General features: G+C 40.0%; 1 protein-coding gene across 1 annotated transcript in view; it reads right to left on the minus strand.

Moving 5' to 3' along the window:
* The window catches only part of LOC147576110 (uncharacterized), a 69036-nt gene that overhangs the window by 14552 nt on the left and 33376 nt on the right, over positions 1 to 21108 (minus strand). Inside the window, exon 2 of the mRNA XM_086680603.1 lies at positions 4438 to 4481. Within this exon, the coding sequence (XP_086536729.1) occupies positions 4478 to 4481 (4 nt within the window). The 3' untranslated portion in view covers positions 4438 to 4477. The remainder of the gene's footprint in view (positions 1 to 4437; positions 4482 to 21108) is intronic.

The following is a 21108-nucleotide window of genomic DNA, read 5'->3' on the forward strand; positions in this document are numbered from 1 at the left end:
TCATTCCAGAGGGGAAATTTGACAGTATGTACCCAAAGTCTCAAAATGCTACTTTGGGGACTTTATCCTAAGAAAATAATTAAGGATGTAAGCAAAGATTTAGGCAAGGATTTGTTTACTGGAGTTTGTTTGTATTGCAAAAACTTGGAAACAAGCTTAATATACAACAGCGGGAGTCTGGTTGAGCATCCTGTGGCATATGCAAACGGTGGGGTGTTGTGCAGTCCTTACAAGTAGAGTTTTAGGGGACTATGAAATAGAAGCCCCAAATTAATTGTGTGTAAAAATTACACACACACACACAATGTGAGCCCATTTTTTGTGAAATCAACATTCATGAGTGGGATATATACATATAAAAATGTAAGAGTATTCACCAAAATTTAGCAGTAATTATCTCTTCGTGGATAGTGGGATTTCAGCAGCTTCTTATTGATCTGTGCCTTCTGATTTTTATATAAAGAACATGTGCTTTCTGTTTATTGGAAGGAAACAGTAAGTGAGAAAAATGAACAAAAATAGTTGGTGATCCTATGCAAGCTTTGCTATAATTTAAAGTCCCAGCTGACTCCAAATAGGGTCCTGTCAACACCAACTGGGTCTTTTCTGTCTCCTGGGGTGGGGGGAAAGGCTCCATGAAGAAGGTCAAAGACAATGTCAACCTTCTTTCTGCTCTCTGAGGAAATCTGGATACAAGAGCCGGTTTCTATGTTGTGTGATGCTGCAACTTACAGGGAAAAAAAAAGATCAACACATCCCACCATCTATTTATTTAATATTAAAAATAATATTTCACTGAGTTTGGCTGGCGTCAGCTTGAGCAGTTACTCATACAGGAATTCAAACAAAAGCAGCATTGGCCCTAAGCCAGTGGGCTGGTGCTGGGTGGTCCATGTCCGTTCTTAGCTCGGAGGAGCTCCTAGTAGCTTTCAGACCTGCTTCGGGTTGGGAAGATGATGTATTCATTTATTTATTAGAAATGTTTTAACAGGAAATGCTAATAGTTTGTGTTTAGGGAGAATCGCCCAGGACAGCTGGAGGCACCCAGCAGACATGGCAGGGAAGGAGACTGCTGCTTTTAGTCTTGGAGTCAGATCAGAGCTATTGTAAGAGTCTACACTGCAGCCCAGCACACCAAATTAGCCCAAAAGATCCTGGTTGCTTTGCTTTAGGACAGAAGAGGAAGGAGCAGAGCCATTCTTTCAGATGCCCTGTTTCCCTTCTCTATTGCCATTTGTTTCCTAGAAACCCAAAGATGTGTTTTTGATGTGGCTGTGAACACAGATGTTGGCTCTACTGGGAATGAACAGGCCTTGTGTACATAAGCCCCCAGGTGGGAGTGTGTGAGCTGAGGTGTAAGAAAGCACATGTGTAACTCGAGCCCACTTTTAGTGTGGCTGTGGACTGGTGGAGTCATGTGTGAGTTCAGGGGTTATATGTGCACATCCTTTCTGTGTATGAGGATGGGTGAAAGACAAGTGTTTGCAGGGTATCTCAGGCGTGTCCTCAAACTCCAGAGTGCATTCCAACGTTGGATCACATTCATGGGGACTTCTGAAGCGCCCAGAGAGAAAAGGAGAGGGGAGTATAAATCAAGCTCAAATATATGTGTAGGAGAGGAATATGAGCAGGTTTGAGTCTTTTTAAAAATCTCTTCCTGCTGTTTTGGAAGAGTGTAGAACTTTACTCATGGGGGAAGGGCGTGATTACAGAGCCGTGAGGAACAGGGTCCAATGTGTAACCCAGTCTAGCCCGACAAAAAGGCTGTTCCTGTGTTTCCAGATAACAAAGGAGGTGAAGCCTGACCCTGGAAACCAGTCAAGATTCCCAGAGATAAACCCTCGGGCAGCAAGAACACTGTCAATGAAAAGAAACTGACCTTTTGCCTTCTGGAGTCACAGAATTCCCACAAATGCTATGGCCTCATCAGCTCTGGCAGGCTCACCACCACAGCCCCAGACTTTGACGCCAATTCATAAACAGCACAGAGGGTGCTGCTGGGAGCTCTGAGGAGGGGGCTGTACTAGAAGTCAGGCAGCTCCACCTCCGGCACCTCAGAAAAGAGCATGTCCCCTACTTAGATTTTCTTCTGGAGGTTTATCTTCCCTCCAGGCTCACAAAACGATGAGAGAGCTCCTTAAAGGGTTTTCCTCTGTCCTGTGTGGTCTGGTCTGCAGAAGGTACCTCAGGTGAGTCTTTTACCTGACAGAACTATAGGTGTTCTCAGTCTGAACTGAGAGCCTTCCTAAGGAATGCACAGTTGTGGAACAAGGGACAGAAAGTCTCAGGACAGGGGCAGTAGAGGACTGGAGCTGAAAGTGACGAGGAGACAGGAGAGAACATGAGGGAGATGAGTTTGTGTCTATGACAATAAGAGGAAAGCACGAGGTTGGAAATTAAGTTTCTTGTTTAAGGTCACAAAATTAATCTCTTTTAGCCTCAGGTTCCTCAGAAAAATGGGAATATTAGAGTTTCTGGTTTTTAAATCCAATAAAACAGGATTTTATTCCTGTATAACTGCTTTCCTGCCCAACCTTAAAATGCATCAAGCATCACATAAGCCTCTAGAACAATGGTTTTCCATGTTGGCTGCCCAGGAACTGTTTGGGAAGCTGCCGACAATGTTAGTGCATGAATCCCACCTCCAGAGAGTCTGATGGAATTGGTCTGGGTGAGGCCCAGGGTTTCTCCGGGTTTCTCTCTCCTTTTCTGAATCCTCTTGCCAACTCCTACCCTGACTGACCTGTGTTTCCTAAAGTTCTGTTTTTTGTTCTCATCTTTCTCTTTATTTCCTCTATATATCCCTTCTCATTCACTTTTACTTCTTTAACTATCACATTTTGGGGGATGATGCCCAAATCTAAGTCCGTGATCTTTCTTTTCTTTCTTTTTCTATCTCCACCTGGAGCGATGTTGAAGCTCCAGTACGTGCCCAGTTCTAAACTCAACATGTTGCCCCAGTGCTATTTCATCCCTTGGCTTCCCCATTTCTGTGATGATATGCCCTTCACTGTCCTACCACCAAGGCTCGAAACTTTAGTGTTCTCTTTGTGTGATGATTTTTTAAATGTATTGACACAAGAATGTTAATACATAACTTCTCTGCCCTGCCTCTCTACCATCTACCCATGAAGAGAATATTGTCTTTGATGGCTTTGCTAAGCCTTCCCTGTAAGGAGAGTTCTGCCTTTCTCAGGATGGCCCCTAGGCCTCATGACTCAAAATTGGGAGAGTGGATAAACAGAGACAAGACAGAAGGAAAGGACGAGGAGAATAGAAGACAGAGTCTCATGAGCTGACACTGTTGAGTGTTTCAGGACAGGAGAAATGGAAAGTGAAGGGTTAAGAGAATGAGACGCTCCAGAGCTAATGAAATGTAAGAATTACTGAGAAGACAAAAGTGATGTTTAAGAATTGTTCTTAAAGCTTATGAATGGTATGCTTTTTAATGTTCTCGGAGAATGGCAAGCAAAATTCTTGGTTAGTTTTAAAACAATTTTGTTTGCTAGGCTTTTTTCAGATGATAGTTGCTTTGAGACTGGGTCATGTGGATGTCCAGCTTGTACCTGGGTTATACATGACACCCCCTTCCTCCCCACTTGTCATATCTAAACGGTTGCCAAACCTTGTAAATTTTTTCCCTTCTAGGCTTACCACTCTTCAACTGCCCAGCAACACCATACATGCCAGCTTGACTTCCTCATATCTCAAACATTTTTTCCTTTGGACTTCAGCTCATTCTGTTTCCTGCACCCAGAATCACTGCCCATTCCCATTGTTTTAAGTTCTTTCCATGCTTCAAAGCCCAGCTCAGATTCTACCTTCTCAAGGAGACCTTCCCTCTCAATGCTCCATAGTCTACATTCCTTCCTGCTCTTGCATACATCATTCTGAAACGAACAATAATAATGATGATGATACCAACAGCTAACATTATACTGAGCTTATTATATGCACACACCATTGTAAATGCTTTGCACATATGATTTCATTTAATTCTTACAAAAACCCTATGAGATAGTACGGTAGGAACTGAGACAGGATGGGTAAGTGACTTTTCCCACTTTAAAAAGCTATCATTGACTCAGATAGGATCTGAATCCCTACAGTCTGCATCATTGCTATAGAGCACTGACACTTTAACACTTCAGTACATGCCTGAAATGTCCTTGTCATTCCTCTATGTCTACAGGCATAGACGTTTTCATTTGTTACTACTTTGCATTTTGCACCTCCCCCCATTCAACACTGTCAGATGAGTGCTTGTGCTTCACTATCGTCAGATTTACATAGTTACTTAGCAATTCCCACTGGCATCCAAATAGAAGACATCAGCATGTGCATGATCAAGACTTTGACTTACAGAGATCCACTTTAGGTTGAAGTCTTAAGGGACACTTAATCTAAGAGCAGGGAGCCTATGTTTATAAATCTTACCTTTGAGTTTCATCTTCTTCCTCATAATGTCTTTGACGTGTCAGCTGTAAAGCAAACCACAGAATGGCCATACTTGAGTGAGGCAAAGATTTAATGCTGCTGCTCTAGTTCAAGTGGCTGTACCTAGAACTACAGTTGTGTTTTGCCAGTCATTGTGAAGTACACACACAGTGATTTAGTGCAGCTTGGTTTATATTCAGAGGCAGCTCTATTCTAACATCTTGGAGTGAGCAATGGGATTGCTATGAGAGCGGAGGGCAATTCACTTGGTCAGGAATCGTTTTCAGGTGAAGAAAACGAAAGTTTTAGTTGAGAAATACAAAAATCAATTCTTTTTAATTATTTTAAACATATAAAGAACTTTCAGAATAAAAGCTTTCTTTGAAACTTAAATACAGACATCCCATTCTGGAAGTCCCAAGATAGAGGACTGGTTTCCCCCATCTGAAACAACCAAAAAAGTTGACAGAATAGCTGAAATGCAGTTTGAAAGGCACCATATATTGAGAGGATAGTGATCCCTGAAAGATGCTAAACAAATGAAGTAAGCACCACAGTTGCCTCAGCTTACTGCCTTAAGGGAGTTTCCAGGTCCCAGTGCAAAGAGGGGGACCCAGGCAGAGCCAGGCAAACTCAGTGACTTGAGATTACAAAGCTAAGAGTCTGAGGAGATCAAGGCTGCTAGCAGAGTATAAGAAAGGAGAGAATGGCAGACAGAGAGGAAGTACTGGAGGTTTGCAGAGGGTTCCCACTTGAGGATTCAGATGAGGACTGACCAGCACATACATGTAAGGAAAATATCTGAGGCCAGAGAAAGAACCATCCAAAAAGATTACAGGTAACTGATTGGCACTCACACAGGGGTGGGAATAGGATCTGTCCTCACCAGATGGACTTGAAAACCTCAAGATTCATGTATGGCTGGGGGGCAGGGGTGGCTGGGGGGGTAGGCATAGAGTATCTAGAAGGGTATTGCCTCAGTAGTAAGGATTAATTAGTCCTAGACTGAACACTGCTCCAGTCCTGATTAACAAATCTTTAAAACAAGACCCAAAGGATCAAACTATTTCCAAGTGATTTAACCAAATCTTAGAACAAAGATCCAGAATATTTATAGGAATACAGAAATATTCAGCACTCAACAAAATAAAATTCAAATGCCTAGAATCCAATAAAAATTACTAGCCATGCAAAAAAAGCAGGAAAGTACAATCCACAGTGAGAAGATGAAACAATCAATTAAAACTGATACAAAACAGATATAGATGTTAGATTTAGCAGAGAAGGATATTAAAACAGTTATAACTGTGTTACCCATGTTTCAAAAATTAAATAAAGACATGAAAGATATATTTATTAAAAAAACCAAGTATCATTTGTTTTATTTTTAATTATATGCTTATAAAGAACATGTTTTTAATTTTTTTCGATGTGTATTTATTTTTGAGAGACAGATACAGAGCGTGAGTGGGGGAAGGGCAGAGAGAGAGGGGAAACACACAATCCGAAGCAAGCTCCAGGCTCCCAGCTGTCAGCACAGAGCCTGACATGGAGCTCGAACCCACAAACTGTGAAATCATGACCTGAGCCAAAGTCAGATGCTTAACTGACTGAGCCACCCAGGCGCCCCAGAACATGTTTTTAAAATAGACTACAGGGATGAACAATATTTTACTTTTTCCAAAAATATTTTGGCATTATGTTAATAGACTCCTTGTTTATTATCTTTTTGCTTTATAATCTATTTTGTGTTTTGCTGTGGATTTTTTATTGTGGTAAAAAATGCATAACATAAAATTTACTATGTTAACAATTTCTAAGTGTACAGTTCAGCAGTGTTAAATATATTCACATTGTTTTAGAACCAAGATCCAGAACTTTTTCATCTTGCAAAACTAAAACTCTATACTGATTACACAACAATTCCCCATTTCTCCCTCCCTCCTGTTCCTGGCAACCAGTATTCTACTTTATGTTTCTTTAAATCTGACTACTCAAGATACCTCATATAAGTGAAACCAAACAGTATTTGTCTCTTTGTGATTTATTTTACTTAGCATAAGGTCTACAAGTTTCATCCATGTTGTAGCATGTGTCAAAATTTCCTTCCTTTTTAAGGTTGAATAATATTCCACTTATGTATTTACTACATTTTGTTTATCCATTCATCCATTGATAGACACGTGGGTTTCTTCCACCTCTTGGCTATTATGAATAGTGCTGCCATGAACATGGGTGTGCAAACATCTCTTTGAGGTCCTGCTCTCAATTCTTTTGGATATATACCCAAAAGTGCAATTGCTATATCACATGCTAAATCTATTTTTAAATTTTTGAAGAACTTTCTTACTATTTTCCCTAGTGGTTGCACCATTTTACATTCCCACCAAGAGCACATAAGTGTTTCAGTTTCTCCAGATCTTTACCAACACTTATTTCCTATTGTTGCATTTTTATAATATGTATCCCAATGGGTATGAGGTGATATTTCATTGTGGTTTTGATTCACAATGATTAATGGTGGTGGGCATTTTTCATATGCTTATTGGCTATTTGTATATCATCTCTGGAGAAATGTTCATTTAAATCCTTTGAACACTCTTTGATTGGGTTATTTAGTTCTTTGTTGTTGAGTTGTAGGAGGAACATATATTTTGAAAAGAAAAAGATCCAAATCACATTTGTAGACATGTAAACAGCAATGTGTGAGATGAAAAAATACACTATATGAGCTTAATGGCATGTTAGACATGAGAAAAAGATTAGGGACCTTGAAGATACAGCAATAGAACTATACAAAATACAACAGAAAGAAATATGGTAATTAAAAAAAAATACAGAGGGGCACCTGGGTGGCTTAGTCAGTTAAGCGTCCAACTTTGGTTCAGGTCGTGATTTTGCAGTTCGTGAGTTTGAGTCCTGGGTCAAGCTCTCTGCTGACAGCTCGGAGCCTGAAGCCTGCTTCGGATTCTGTGTCTCCCTCTCTCTCTGCCCCTCCCCTGCTCATACTCTCTCTCTCTCTCTCTCTCTTTCTCTCAAAAATAAACATTAAAAAAAATTTTTTTATGTAAAAAAAACAGGGTGCCTGGGTGGCTCAGTCAAGCATCTGCCTTCGGGTCATGATCTCACAGTTCATGAGTTGGAGTCCTGCATCGGGCTCTGTGGTGACAGCCCAGAGCCTGGAGCCTGTTTCAGATTCTGTCTCTCTCTCTCTCTCTCTCTCTCTCTCTCTGCCCCTCCCCCACTTGCACTCTGTCTCTGCCTCTCTCAAAAACAAATAAACATTAAAAAACATTTTTTTTAAAAAGTAGCAGTGATCTCTGGAACAACTTTAAGGAGTCTAAAATACATGTCATTAGAATTGTCTAAGGAAAGGAGAGAGGGAGAGATGAAAATATGTTTAATAAATAATGGCAAAAAAAAAATTCCAAACATTAGGAAAACTTATGGATCCAAGAAGCTCAGTGAACTCTTAGCACAAGACACATGAAAAACTACACCAAGGCACATCATAAACAAATTGCTCAAAAGCAATGATGAAGAGAATATATTATAAGTAGCCAGAAAAAGAGAAAAAGGACACTGCTGTGCAGAGGAACAAAGACGGGTCAACAGTAGATTTCTCTTTGGAAATAATGTAAACAAAGAGACAATGGAGCAACATCATTAAAGTATTAAAAAATACTGTCAACCAAGAATTTCATCTCTGGTGAAAATATCCTTCTAAAATAAAAGCTGAAAGAATCGCCAGCAGATCCATACTAAGAGATTTATTAAAGAAAGTCCTTCAGATAGAGGAAAAATGATAACAGATGGAAGTACAGGTCTATACAATGTAATAAAGAAAGCTGAAAATGGTTAACTCGTGGCTAATTATATAAATTTTCTTTTTATTATTTAAGACTTTTTGAAAGCTAATTAATTGAATTTCTAAACAAAAATAATAATATAGTACAGGTTTATAACATACATAAAATTAAATATATGGCAACAATAGCACAAAGGTTAGGTGGGGAGAAATGAAAGTATACTATTGTAAGGATCTTATACCATTTGTGAAGTGGTACAATATCATTTTAAGGTACATTTTGATGTATTAGAGATGTATATTGTAAACCCTAAAGCAAATGCTAAACTAAAACATAATTATAGGTAATGAGTCAACAAAGACAAAATAGAGTCATTTAAAAATTTACTTAATCCCAAAGAAGGTGGAAAAAAAGGAAAGAGGTACAAAGAGCAGATGAAACAAATAGAAAACACATAGCAAGATGGTAGACTTAAACTTAACCATGTAAATAACAACAGTCTAAATAGCTCAATTAAGAATCAGAGATTGTTAGACTGGATATTTTTAAAGTAAGACCCAATTATATGTTCTATAAAAAATGCAGTTCAAAACTAAAGCTACAAATAGATTAAAAATAAAAAGATAGGAAAAGATACACCATACTAACACTTAGCAAAAGAAATCTGGACTGGTTATGTTAATTTAAGATAGGATAGATTTCAGAGCAAAGAACATTACTGGATAAAAGTGTCAAGTCATCAAAAGAATATAACAAGCCTAAATATTGATATACCTAATAACAGAGCTTCAAAACGTATGAAGCAAAAACGGATAGAACTGTAAGAAGAAATGGACAAACCTAAATTATAATTTGACATTTAAGTACTCCTTTCTCACCATTGATTTTATCAATTCTATCAAAAGTAGAAAGAAAATCAGGATAGAGAAGAGTTAAACAGTGTTATCAATCAACTTGACCTAATTGACATTTGTAGAACATTCCACCCAACAGCAGCAGAATCCACATTCTTGTCATGTGTAAATAGAGCATTCACCAAAATAAATCATACACTTAGTTACAAACCAGTCTAAATAAATTCAAAAGAACTCAAATTATACAAAGTATATTCTCTGACCACAATGAATTATGATATAAATAAAAACCAAAAGATCTCTGGAAAATCCCCAAGTATTTAGAAATTAAATGACAACTTGTAAATAACCCATGAATCAAAGGAGAAATCAAAACGGGTATTAAAAAATATTTTTAACTGGAAGAAAATGAAACTTAGTTTGAAAAAGTTGCTTCTAAAATTCATTTGGAAATACAAAGAAATGAAGAAGAACAAAAGAAGTGGGAGGACTGACATTATTTTATTGTAAAGCTACAGTAATTAAGACAATGAGAGTAAAACAATTAGATCAATGAAACGGAATACAGTCCAGACATAGACCCACACATTTATAGACAACTGATTTTCAACAAAGGGAAGGCAATTCAGTAGATTGTCTTTTCAACATAGGATCATGAAAAAATAAAATATCTACATATAAAAAATGAATTATAGATTTAAATGTAAGGCCTAAAACCATAACATTTCTAGAAGAAAACCTAGGAGAAAATCTTTGTGACCCTGGGTTAGGTAAAGATGTCTTAGACACAACCCCAAAAACACATTCCATTAAAAAATACATTGATAAATTGGACATCATCAAAATTGAAAACCTCTACTCTTTGAAAGACATTGCTGAGAGAATGAAAAGACAATCCATGGATGATTGGAAGGAAATACCTATAAATTACATATATGATAAAGGACTTATATCCAGAATAAAGAACTCTCAAAACTTAATAAGAAAAGTACTCGTTGATAAGCAATTAACCCACCCAATAAGGAAAGAGCAAAAGATTTGAACACACACTTCACCAAAGAGTACATATGGATGGCAATAAGTATATGGAAATATGGTGAACTTTATTAATCATTAAGGAAATGCAAATTAAAATCACAACAAAATACCACCATGCACCTATCAGAATGGCTAAAGCTAAAATACAGACCATACCAAGGGCTGGTGAAGATGTGGAGGAACTAGAACTCTCATCCACTGTTGGTAGAAGTGTAAAATAGTCCAACAACTACCGAAAATAGTTTGGCAGTTTCTTAAAAATTGCACATATAATTCACATGATCTAGCAATTCCACTCCAAAGTATTTACCCAAAAGAAGAGAAAAAATATGTATCTGTACAAAGATTTATACATGAATGGTCATAACAACCTTATTTGTAAGCAGCCAAAAAGTTGTCTCTGAGCCAGCAGCATGAACATCACCAGGAACTTGTTAGAAATGAAAATTCTCCTACCCTACCCTAGACCTACCGAATGAAGTGGTTTATGGGTTTACCAGTTTCCCTTTGGACTGTGAGTTGTCCCTATAATCTGAGATTAGAAAGCAGTTGGGTAATTCTGATGCAGACTAAAGTGTGAGAACCACAAGTCCCACCACAACTCCTTTCCCAGATGATGCTGGTATACCACACTTTGAGAACAACTACTTTCAAACAATGGTTCTCAAACTTGAATGAGCGTATGCTCACTGGGGGAACTTGCGTAACTACAGATTCTCATTCAGTAGGTTTGGGAGTGTTGGGGCTTGAGATTGTGCATTTATAATAAGCTTCCGGGTGGTACTGATTCTGGGAATTATGGTGAAGACAATTCTTGGAAACATCCTTATGTTTTTTATTCATTTTTGAAAGAGAGAGCATGAGTGGGGGAGGGGCAGAGAGATGGGGATAGAGGATCCAAAGCAGGCTCTACCCTGACAGCAGTGAGCCCAATGTGGGGCTCGAACTGACAAACTGTGAGATCATGCTGAGCCAAAGTCAGATGCTCAACCAACTGAGCCACTCAGGTTCCCCAGAAACATCCTAACTTCTTAAAAGCAGAGCAAATTAGCTACCTCAGTTCTCCCAGAGAAAATCCATCAAGTGATAAGATGGAATCTTCTGCTCTAATACTTAAACAGTTTTGCAAGGAAACTAAAGCCCTTCCCTCTCCAGCAGAAAGAGACTCTTTTCTGGAATGTTCCCTTATTCTCTTGTAGCCTAGATTCCTACACTCCTTTAGAGCCTAGCCCAGAGGTTTCCAACATTAGATTCTTCTATGGAGCTTTAAAAAAATACTGATGCTTGGGCCCCACTTGAAAGACTCTGTTTTAATTAGTCTGATGTGGGGTATAGGTATCAGTATTTTTAAAGCTCTCTGGTGATCTTTCTGTGAACCAGAGCTTAGAATCTCAGACTAGCCTCATGTGTACTCCCAGATGGCCCCTGCCCCCTCTAATATCCATTCAACAAATATTGATAAGCCATCTTCTATTTCCCATACTCTGTGATAATGTGCTGGGGATACAGAGATGAGTAAGCCAGGTCCCTGTTCTCATGAAGCTCATATTCTAGCAGAAGAGTCAGAGAAGCCTATATACATTTTCATTACATAGGATAACTGCTACAACAGAGATATTCCTTTACGTAAATAGGTATTTATTGAGAATTTAGAAGTTTTAGGCACCAGGAATGTTACAATAAGCAAGACAGACACAATCCCAACTTCATGATATTCATGTTCAATGAAAACCCCAAATCACAAGGGACACAGAAAAGGGATCCCTAATCCAAATTGAGAATGATCAGAAAAGTTCCCCCAAAGGTCCTGAAGCTTCCACTGCATTTTAAAACCTTATATCATTCAGGCCCAAGAAGAAGGGAGAGTACTCAAGGCAGAAAAAGCCACAGGGCAAAGGCATGGAGGTATGAAGGACCATGGCACATTCAGAGAACTGGCAATCCCAGGCCAAGGGGCTTCCCATAGCCCAACCCATGGCATTTGTCTAACAGCTTCTCCCTGGCCTCCACCTCCATGCTTAAGGCAGCCTTTCCCCCTTACACTTAATAACACTCTTCATTGTTCAGTAAGACATGCACAATTTTCTTCCAGTCCGTTCTGTCAACTCAGAACTCCACAATTCTGCCACTCCTTACCAGAGAGTTGGAAGAGCTCTTCAGGTGAAGAACCCTCCTCCTCTCTTCTTCAAGACCCAAGACCACTGTCCAGACACACCCGATTTCACTTTTCTGCTACCACCAGGTGGAGCCCTTACATTCCATTCTTCTGCTATTGTCAGACACACCCATTTTAGATTCCCAACTAATTTCCTCTTCACTGAATTTCCTCCCCACAACCCCAGGACTGGAAGTGTAATCATCTTTAATCTGAGGAAGAGGATCACAGGAAGCGTGCTCAATACACAAACCAAGTTGAGCTGTTCGGTTTGCGCCTTTCCCTTAATTCAGGCGACTCAGGGGTTCATTCTTAGCTCTCCCCTTGCTTCACCAGCTTCCGTTAAAGTCCATTGTGCTCCTACCTAAAAGACTTCCCCCTACGTGAGTTGGGTGTTCCCCATCCCCTGGTGAAGATTTCTTTCCACCCAGACAGTGCGTGCACAAAGAATTGTCCTCTGGGTAATTTGACATCCGGATATGAAAGAGGGTACATTTTTTAGGAAAAAAGTCAAGATCCAACTTGCCAGCCCCCATTCCTACTCTCTGACTAAGGCGGATGCTGAGATGCAACCTGCTCACTCCTTCATGGAATAACCATGATAACCTGTTTAACCATCACAACAATTGTGGCAATTATACCCCCAACCATCTCCCCTCACCACCCAGGTCCTCTCCATTCTTCCAGTCATGCTTAACACCTAGGCTGGAAAGTAAGACCCCAATAGAAAGGTAGGGAGGACTTGTTATCAACATTCCTGAGATCAGGAGCCATGCCTAAGCCATATTGGTGTCCCACATAGCACCTAGTACAGTGCCTTAACTAATCCAGGCAGATTATAACAGACACAGATATAGCAAAAAATGTCTGATAAATTCCAGTCTATTTGGAGAATGGAAGCTATACCAGGACAAGGCCAATCACAGGACTTACCCAAAAGTCCACAGAGATATTCACTACTTCTCTATTTATTTCTGCTTACTATATATGGGTTTAGAAGATGGTTCAATTGCTCTGTGAGACAACATTTATTGAGCATATACTGTCTACTGGTGCTGTGATACTATGGATGTAAATTCTCATACATAGGACTTATCCTTCCAATGGCATAAATAACATTTCTAATGAGCTCTTCCTTAGCATGATTGTCCACTTGGAGATCACCACAACTGCCCTGTAGTTAAAGATTAAAGATAGCTATCTTTTTTTTTTTTTTTTTTTTTTTTTGCTACTTCTGTTGTGATGTAGAGTCTGATTCCTATTTCCTCAAATCTGGCTGGCCTGAGTGACTTGCTTGACCAATAGAATGATATGGAAGTGATATTCTGGGACTTTCAAGATTAAATCTTAAGAACCCTTGCAACTCCCATGGGCACTTGGGTGGTTCAGTCGGTTAAGCATCTGACTCTTGATTTCAGCTCAGGCATGATCCCAGGGTGGTGAGGTTGAGCCCCGCATCGGACTCCACACAAAGCATCAAGCCTTCCTGATATTCTCTCTCCCTCTGCCCCTCTCCCCTACTCAAGATCTCTCTCTCTCTCAAATAAAAAAAAAATTTTTTTTTAAAGAAGCCTTGCAACTTCCACCCAGACCTCTTGGAACAATTGCTCTGGATCTAGCCAGACATCATATAAAAATCTGATTACCCTGAGACTGCCTTGTGCTAAAAAGTTGGAGCTACCCACTTGGAGTGACCATGTGTAGAAAGAGATGCCTTACAAACCCAGCTTCACATAAGTGAAGAAACCTTCAGATGGCTCTAGCCTCAGCTGCCATTTGATGGCAACTAAAAGAATCCATATGAGAACTACCAACGGAACTCATTGATAATAATAAATTATTTGTTCTTAGATGCTACATCAAGGACAACTATGGTTAAGTGAGATATTATCATTGGGGGAAGCTGGGTGAAGGGTACACAGGAATTCTTTGCACAATTTTGCAATTTTGAGTCCTAAAGTATTATTTTTTAAGTTGTTAAAAACTAAAACGCTAGTCCACATGATCTGGAAAAGGTCAATTTCAAAAGAACTAAAGACAGCCGAAGGTTTTCTCTGAGCCATGTCCCAGATGCTGATAATACTAGCACTGGCTATAGCCAACAGGTGTGTGTAACTACATCCCTAAGTACATTTGCTGGCTTTAAAAGCTCAGGAGAAGGCTCTGACCACCACCCCCACCCTCCCAATGCCTCCCAGTGACTCAGCCTCAATCCTAGTGCCTCACTCATCACATTTGGCTCTCCTACCAGGGTAACACCCAGTTCTTCCTTTTGTCTAGTGAGGAAAGAGACTGCTTTAGCTCTTCATTTTTCAAAGACTGACATAACGATATGAACAGGCATGAAATGTCACTCAGCCAAAGGAGAGAGATTTTCTCTGCTAGTGTTTTTTAAAGACCTCTTTTCTTTGGTTCAAAAAAAAAAAATCTTATACAAACAAGTGAAATCATGTCCTCATTCTGCCATGCTTTAGAGATATCCCCCCATCTCTAGCTCTTCAGGGAGACCACGCCCCTCACAGATGGCATCTCTGAAGAAGAAACCCCAGCCCCACTCCCCAGAAACAGATCCCATCACAGATGAAATATGGAAAGAGAACTTCCACTTCTGGTGCTTTGTAGACTCATGGCTCATGAAAAGTGGAAGCAGTCATTCTGGGTTGGGAGCAATTGGACTATAGGAAGAAAGATTTATATTTGACAAGATCAATAGAATAATCTACAAATAGTTACTAGAGTGTCTAACTTTTCTCAACTCTGAGCCAGGTACCTTTGGGGTATAGAAGTGTGAGAGAGAGGCAAAAGATTGTAGTGGAAAAGCTTTGGACTTCCAGAATCTGAGCTGACATTCCAGTTTTGCCACTTGCAGTATGGTCTTGGGATGGTTTTTCATTCTCTCTGAAGGGTCAAGAAAGTTCTCCTTACCAACCTCAGGGGCTGGTGAAAATCACAAGTTAGTGCAGTGCTTTGTCAACCACTGGGCCAGTGAGGGCTATTATTATCCCATGCCATTGTGTACTAGGAGGTCAGAGAAGGAAGAGGGAACTGGGCAGGAGCTGTCAGGGAGGACTTTGATGGAGGACATTGGTCTAAAGTGGACCTTGGAGGAAGGAAAGGATTGGGAAGCAGAAAAGGCATTCCTCCCTAGGGGAACTGAGGGAGGGATTTGTATCCTGTGGGGGAGGGATGAAAGTAAGGAAACTTGACTTAACCTGTGAGAGGGGTTTTAATTGAGGAACCATATGGAAAATAAGGTAAAGGAGATAAGGGAGCCTCTGATTATGAAGAATCTAGAAAAACAAAGAGATAAGAAACGGTAAAGAAATGAGGTGAAGGATGCTCACCAGCTTCTTACCTGCATGTACCACAGAATATATCCAATACTTCAGTATTCTGAAATATTTACTGCTCTGATCTATACTGCAAAACCTCCATAGTGAACTATGTCAGACAGTGATAATTATGGCAATAATGATAATATAATCAAACAGTGACATTGATGGATGCTATATGTAGGGAAGAGATACTTCAAAATTTATTTTTTAAGCTCTCAAAATCAAAATGACGTTGATCTAGTTGGACATCTTCTAAAAGATGCAACAATACAGCTTCCTAATTAGAAAGTTCTAGGAAAGGAAAACCTGTACTTCTCTTTTCTTTCATACACTGACCTACTCCAGTATTAAATTGGCACACTGAGAAGAAAAGGCAGCACATGTCACTACACATCCTTCACCAAGATTCTATGGGGTTAGAATCCCACAATTCCAGTCTGTCATATTCCCTGACCGTGGGCATCTTGCAACTATTTGTAGATGGAGGTATCCTAAGGTAGTAAATAAATATCATGAATCATGAAGAGATCTCTCCCCCCACATCTCTCATTCTCTCTCTCTCTCTCTCTCTCTCTCTCTCTCACTTGGTACAGTTGTTCCTAATGTTTCTTTGGCATCTTACTGCTTAGTACTTTTGGGGATCCCCTTTTATCCTAAGCTTTAACCTAAGCTTTTTCCTCATATAGAGGAAATAATTAGATAGAGGAGCCTGATTGAATGCTAGAGAAATACAGGGCATGCCGCTTGAAAGAGTAAATTCAGCCATATTATTTATTAGTGGATACCTTGGGACTTGAAGTCTAAGACCGTCTTGCTGTGTTTTGTTTTTTTTATTCCTGTTACCTAGCAAATAAGTGTTTGTTGAATGAATAAATGAGGACATTTAATAAAATCTAATGGTAATAGTAACAATGTTTAATGAAAATAAAAAGAGTGATGAACTTTTGGAATCAATGCAAAAAGCAAATGAAAATGATCGGTGAGGAAATCTTGTGCACCTAGTGTAAGTATAATCACATCATCATCAGGAGCAAGCGTACATTAACTTCCCACCATGCAAAAATAACTATGCTATCTTCTTAGTCTAGAGAGCAAAGAATAGCCATAATTCCTGTCCTGAGGGAGCTTACAAATTAATGGAGAAAACAATACACGAGCTTACTCAATAGAAATATTTGAAAACAGTTATCTACAGACTGGCGTGAGAAAGATGGCATGTCAGAAATTATGCTGGCAGGTTGGAGACTAGGTGGGGCTACTCAGGAAAATGAAATTCCTTATCATCAACTACTAATCATTGGGACTGATTCTCCCTGATCTTGGGGAGAAGAAGTTAAGACTGAAAATTAGTTTGCAATTGAGAAGAAATGAAGTTGAAGATGAAGTGAAAATGAAGATCAATAATGAGGGTGGAGGCTAAGAAGGAAGTAGAAGCTGAGACTGAGGAATGACTAGGGCGTAGTCACCTCTACCTTCTGGGATCTTTTTATAAAAGGGATGGTGAATGGATTTCCTTCTAGTACTTGAGTGCACTGAGCATATCACTCATCCTGTGATAAAAACTTTGTCCCCTCCCCCCGACCTAATCTACAACCCCCCATATTCTATGACCTTGAATGTGGTAATATACATAAAACATCTCTCGCAATGCCTGGCACATAATAGGTACTCAGCAAATTGTGGCTGCCTTCCTCATATATTTGTCTAATGAATGCTTTTATGATAGCTCTACAGGTTTTCTTTTCTTTGTCTTTGTTAATTGTCCATGACTGTTGGTCCTTGTTCCAACTCTGCTGATGATTCACCATATGACCTTAGGCAAATCTCATGTTCTCTCTGAGCAATAAAATGGGGATAATGTCTGCCCAATATATCCCCAGGCTGGTTAGGAGGATAGTGCATGTGAAAGTACCATGAAATGCATCAAGTGCCCAGCAAATCTAAGGTATTAGGACTAAGCCCTATTTGTATCACTCCCTAAAATAGTATGTCCATCACCCAGAGGTTGAGGTAAGGCTGGAGAAGACTGAGTTACTTAGGTGAACTAATTATTGCACACACACTCTGGGATGATTTCATCAGCTCTGTGGTGCTTCCATGGGGGAGATTTGCACACCAAGGATGTTTAACAGATCCCTTTAAATAAAATTTAAGTAAAATTAACCTGCAGTTACAATTTGAAGTTAAAAAAGCAGAGGGAATCAAATGGTTCACAAGTATTTATCAAGTAATCACAGACACCATTGTAAATACTCATATTATTGTAAAAATGAACATAACCTCTCACTTCCAGGAGTTTGGAGGTGATCCCAAGTTGGTATAAAAGACAAGGCCACCAGTTATTAGCGCACATGCACACAGACACCCATAGTCAGAGACAGAAAAGGTCATGCTTATTTTCAGTTTGAAAACTGATTCAAGACCTCAGGAAAATATTCTGTCAAATACCTCAAGGGGCTGGGGGAATAGACTGCGATAGACATAGAATTCAGTTTCTGTTCTTTACTCCCAAGCATGCTGAGAAAAAATTAATGGAGTTGATTTTTCTTTTTTTTTTTTAAATTTTTTTTCAACGTTTATTTATTTATTTTTGGGACAGAGAGAGACAGAGCATGAATGGGGGAGGGGCAGCGAGAGAGGGAGACACAGAATCGGAAACAGGCTCCAGGCTCCGAGCCATCAGCCCAGAGCCTGATGTGGGGCTCGAACTCACGGACCGCGAGATCGTGACCTGGCTGAAGTCGGACGCTTAACCGACTGCGCCACCCAGGCGCCCCAATGGAGTTGATTTTTCCATGGGATAGTTACAGTCTGTTCATTTTGTTTTGTTTAACACCTTTATGCCACAAATTCATAGGGAATGGATACCAGCAACTCAGGTCCTTTCTGTTGGTTCTCATAAAAGTGAGCATCTCTCGGTGGGGCAGATTGGTACTTCACTGAACCCAGGTACCTTCCTCTTTGGCTTCCTTCTCTTTCTGAGCATTTTCCTTCACACGCTTCAGGAAGCTATCTCAGCACATGGAGTGCTTAATATGCTCAGCACATACATTAATTGTCTTGGCAAGAATCATGCCCTTAATTTGTTTGTTTATGATGATGCCAACAGCAAGCTGGGTAACACTGTAGGCTCTTCCAGTTTTGTCATGGTAACATTTGTGGGACGAGTGCCCATTCCCTGGATGTTGACAATATCACCTTTCTTGTAGATTCCCACGTATGTGACCCAAGAAACAACTCCATGCTTCCTTAAAAGCCTTAAGAACATATCATTGGTTCCTATCCTCTTTCCCTTTGTGTTGGTCATTGTGGCAAATTACTGGAAGATGGTGGTTCTGGCCAAAAAAAAAAAAAAAAAAAAAAAAAAAAAGGCATATAAGGTTTCTACTTAGCTCATATGGTGAAAAAAATCACATATGATTAAAAAACTATGCTTGAAAAGTCCTTAAATCAGCCATCAGGTAGAACAGCTGTGCCCGTACTTACACGCTTCTCTAAAGACATAGTTGGCCTCACCGGTTGAGGTATCTTTAAACCCCAGGATCACACTCACTGCACCACAGTGCTCACCTTATGACAGGCACCTGGCAAATGAGACCACAGGCTCCAAGAGCAGACTCACCGCCCTGGCCTCACTTCCTCCAGGGCAGAATCATCCACACCAGCTAGCTGTTGCATTTTCAGTCCCAGCCCTCTACTCTGGCAGATCCTATCTGCCTCTTTGCAGACAGGCAAGCCTGTTTCCAAAAAATCCCTTTGTAAAAAATTGACATTATGGACATAGAGTCTACAAACAATAAAATACATCCATCTTAAGTACACAGTTTGATGAACTTGACAAATGTATACACTTATGTGACCACTGCCATATTAAAAGGATAGAACACTGCCATCACCCCAGAAAGCTCTGTCGTGCCCTTTGTAGTGAATCCCCACCACTGACACTAGGCAACTATTGATACACTTCTCCTTTCGACAATTTTCTAGAATTTCCTATAAATGGAATCATACAATATGTACTCTTCTTGAAAATGACCCATTTAAACAAGAGTTTAAGTCTTTCATAGAAATATAATAATTGGGGCACTCCTGGGTGGCTCAGTTGGTTGAGCATCCAACTTTGGCTCAGGTCATGATCTCACACATCAAGTGAGCTTGAGCCCTGCATCAGGTGAGCTCAGGCCCTGCTCTAGGCTCCACACTCTCTCTCCCTCTCTCTCATCCTCTCATCCTCTTTCTCTCTCTCTGCACTTTGGGGGATTCTCTCTCTCTCTCTCTCTCTCTCTCTCTCTCCCCTGCTCACTCGCACTCTCTCATTCTCAAAAATAAACACATTAGATTAAAATTAAAAAATAAAAGAAATACAATAATTGCTATAGGTGGTGAAGCCTTTGAATGTAACTTAAAGGGAAAAGGAACAAAGTCTGGAAATAAATGAGGGAATCTGCTCTATAAATATGGGCTGAATCCTTTAAGATATGGAATCAACTAATAATTAAATTCAGGGGACCTCAATAAGACCAACTTCAGAAGGATGGTTTGGGATGGACTTTGGGGAAGATGAAGACAGATGAAAAACATTTGGAAAGATGTGGAGGAAGAAAGGAGGTAAAGTAGAAAATGCCTGGAAATCAGTGTCAGACCTTATTTTCAGTCCTAATTTTGTCACTAAGAAGCCACACGACTTTAGGCAGTCCAAGTGCCCACTCCATTATCCTGATGTCCTTGTCTGTATAATAAAGGCATCAGACTACAGACATGATTTCTGAGTAGCTACATTATTTGATGTAAGTTTCATGAAGGCAGGGACTTTGTCTTTTACTGCGGTGACCCCAGCACCTAGCAAAATACTAGAACTTGATAAATATTTTTTGAATGAATGAATAATCTCAGGTCTTTTCTAGTCTGACATCCTACCACTTTGGGCAGAATCGCCTGATACAGTGTTTGTTCCTCAGCCCCTGCCAACCCCTGATAGCAACTGGGTCCCAGTCTTGGCCCAAACTACCTCTTTGCCACACAACCCATGTACATGCAAAACCTAAAGATTAATCCTGCCCATCCATTAAAAGCCATTGCGACAAACACTTCCCATTTACTGAAAGGGGAAAATGGCCTCCAGCCTCTCAAGAGAGCCAATGGTAGAGGACAAAATGAGGAAAGATCTGACCCTACAATTTCTAGCAGTAAAATTCTTGACTTATGGGTCTTCTAATGGAGTACACTTAGTGGACAAATGAGGCTGAAAGGTCAGGTGTGAGACCTTCCAGAGTTAAGATGATTGTAAGCATAGTTTTCTTTGGCTTAACAGCTTTCATTCTAAGAGTTCAGTGGCCTCTGTCACAGGGCAAACTGCCTTATCCCAAAGGTTGTAAACTCAAGTGCCTTCAGCGACTGGATGATTACTCGCTGAAGGGGGCTGGGACTGTGCCAATACAGAATGTGAGAAGTAAGAGTGGTGACCTGTACAGGGCATGCTC

The sequence above is a fragment of the Puma concolor genome, chromosome D2, assembly GCF_028749965.1.
Source record: "Puma concolor isolate L17-30 chromosome D2, mPumCon1.1.hap2, whole genome shotgun sequence".
NCBI lineage: Eukaryota > Metazoa > Chordata > Mammalia > Carnivora > Felidae > Puma > Puma concolor.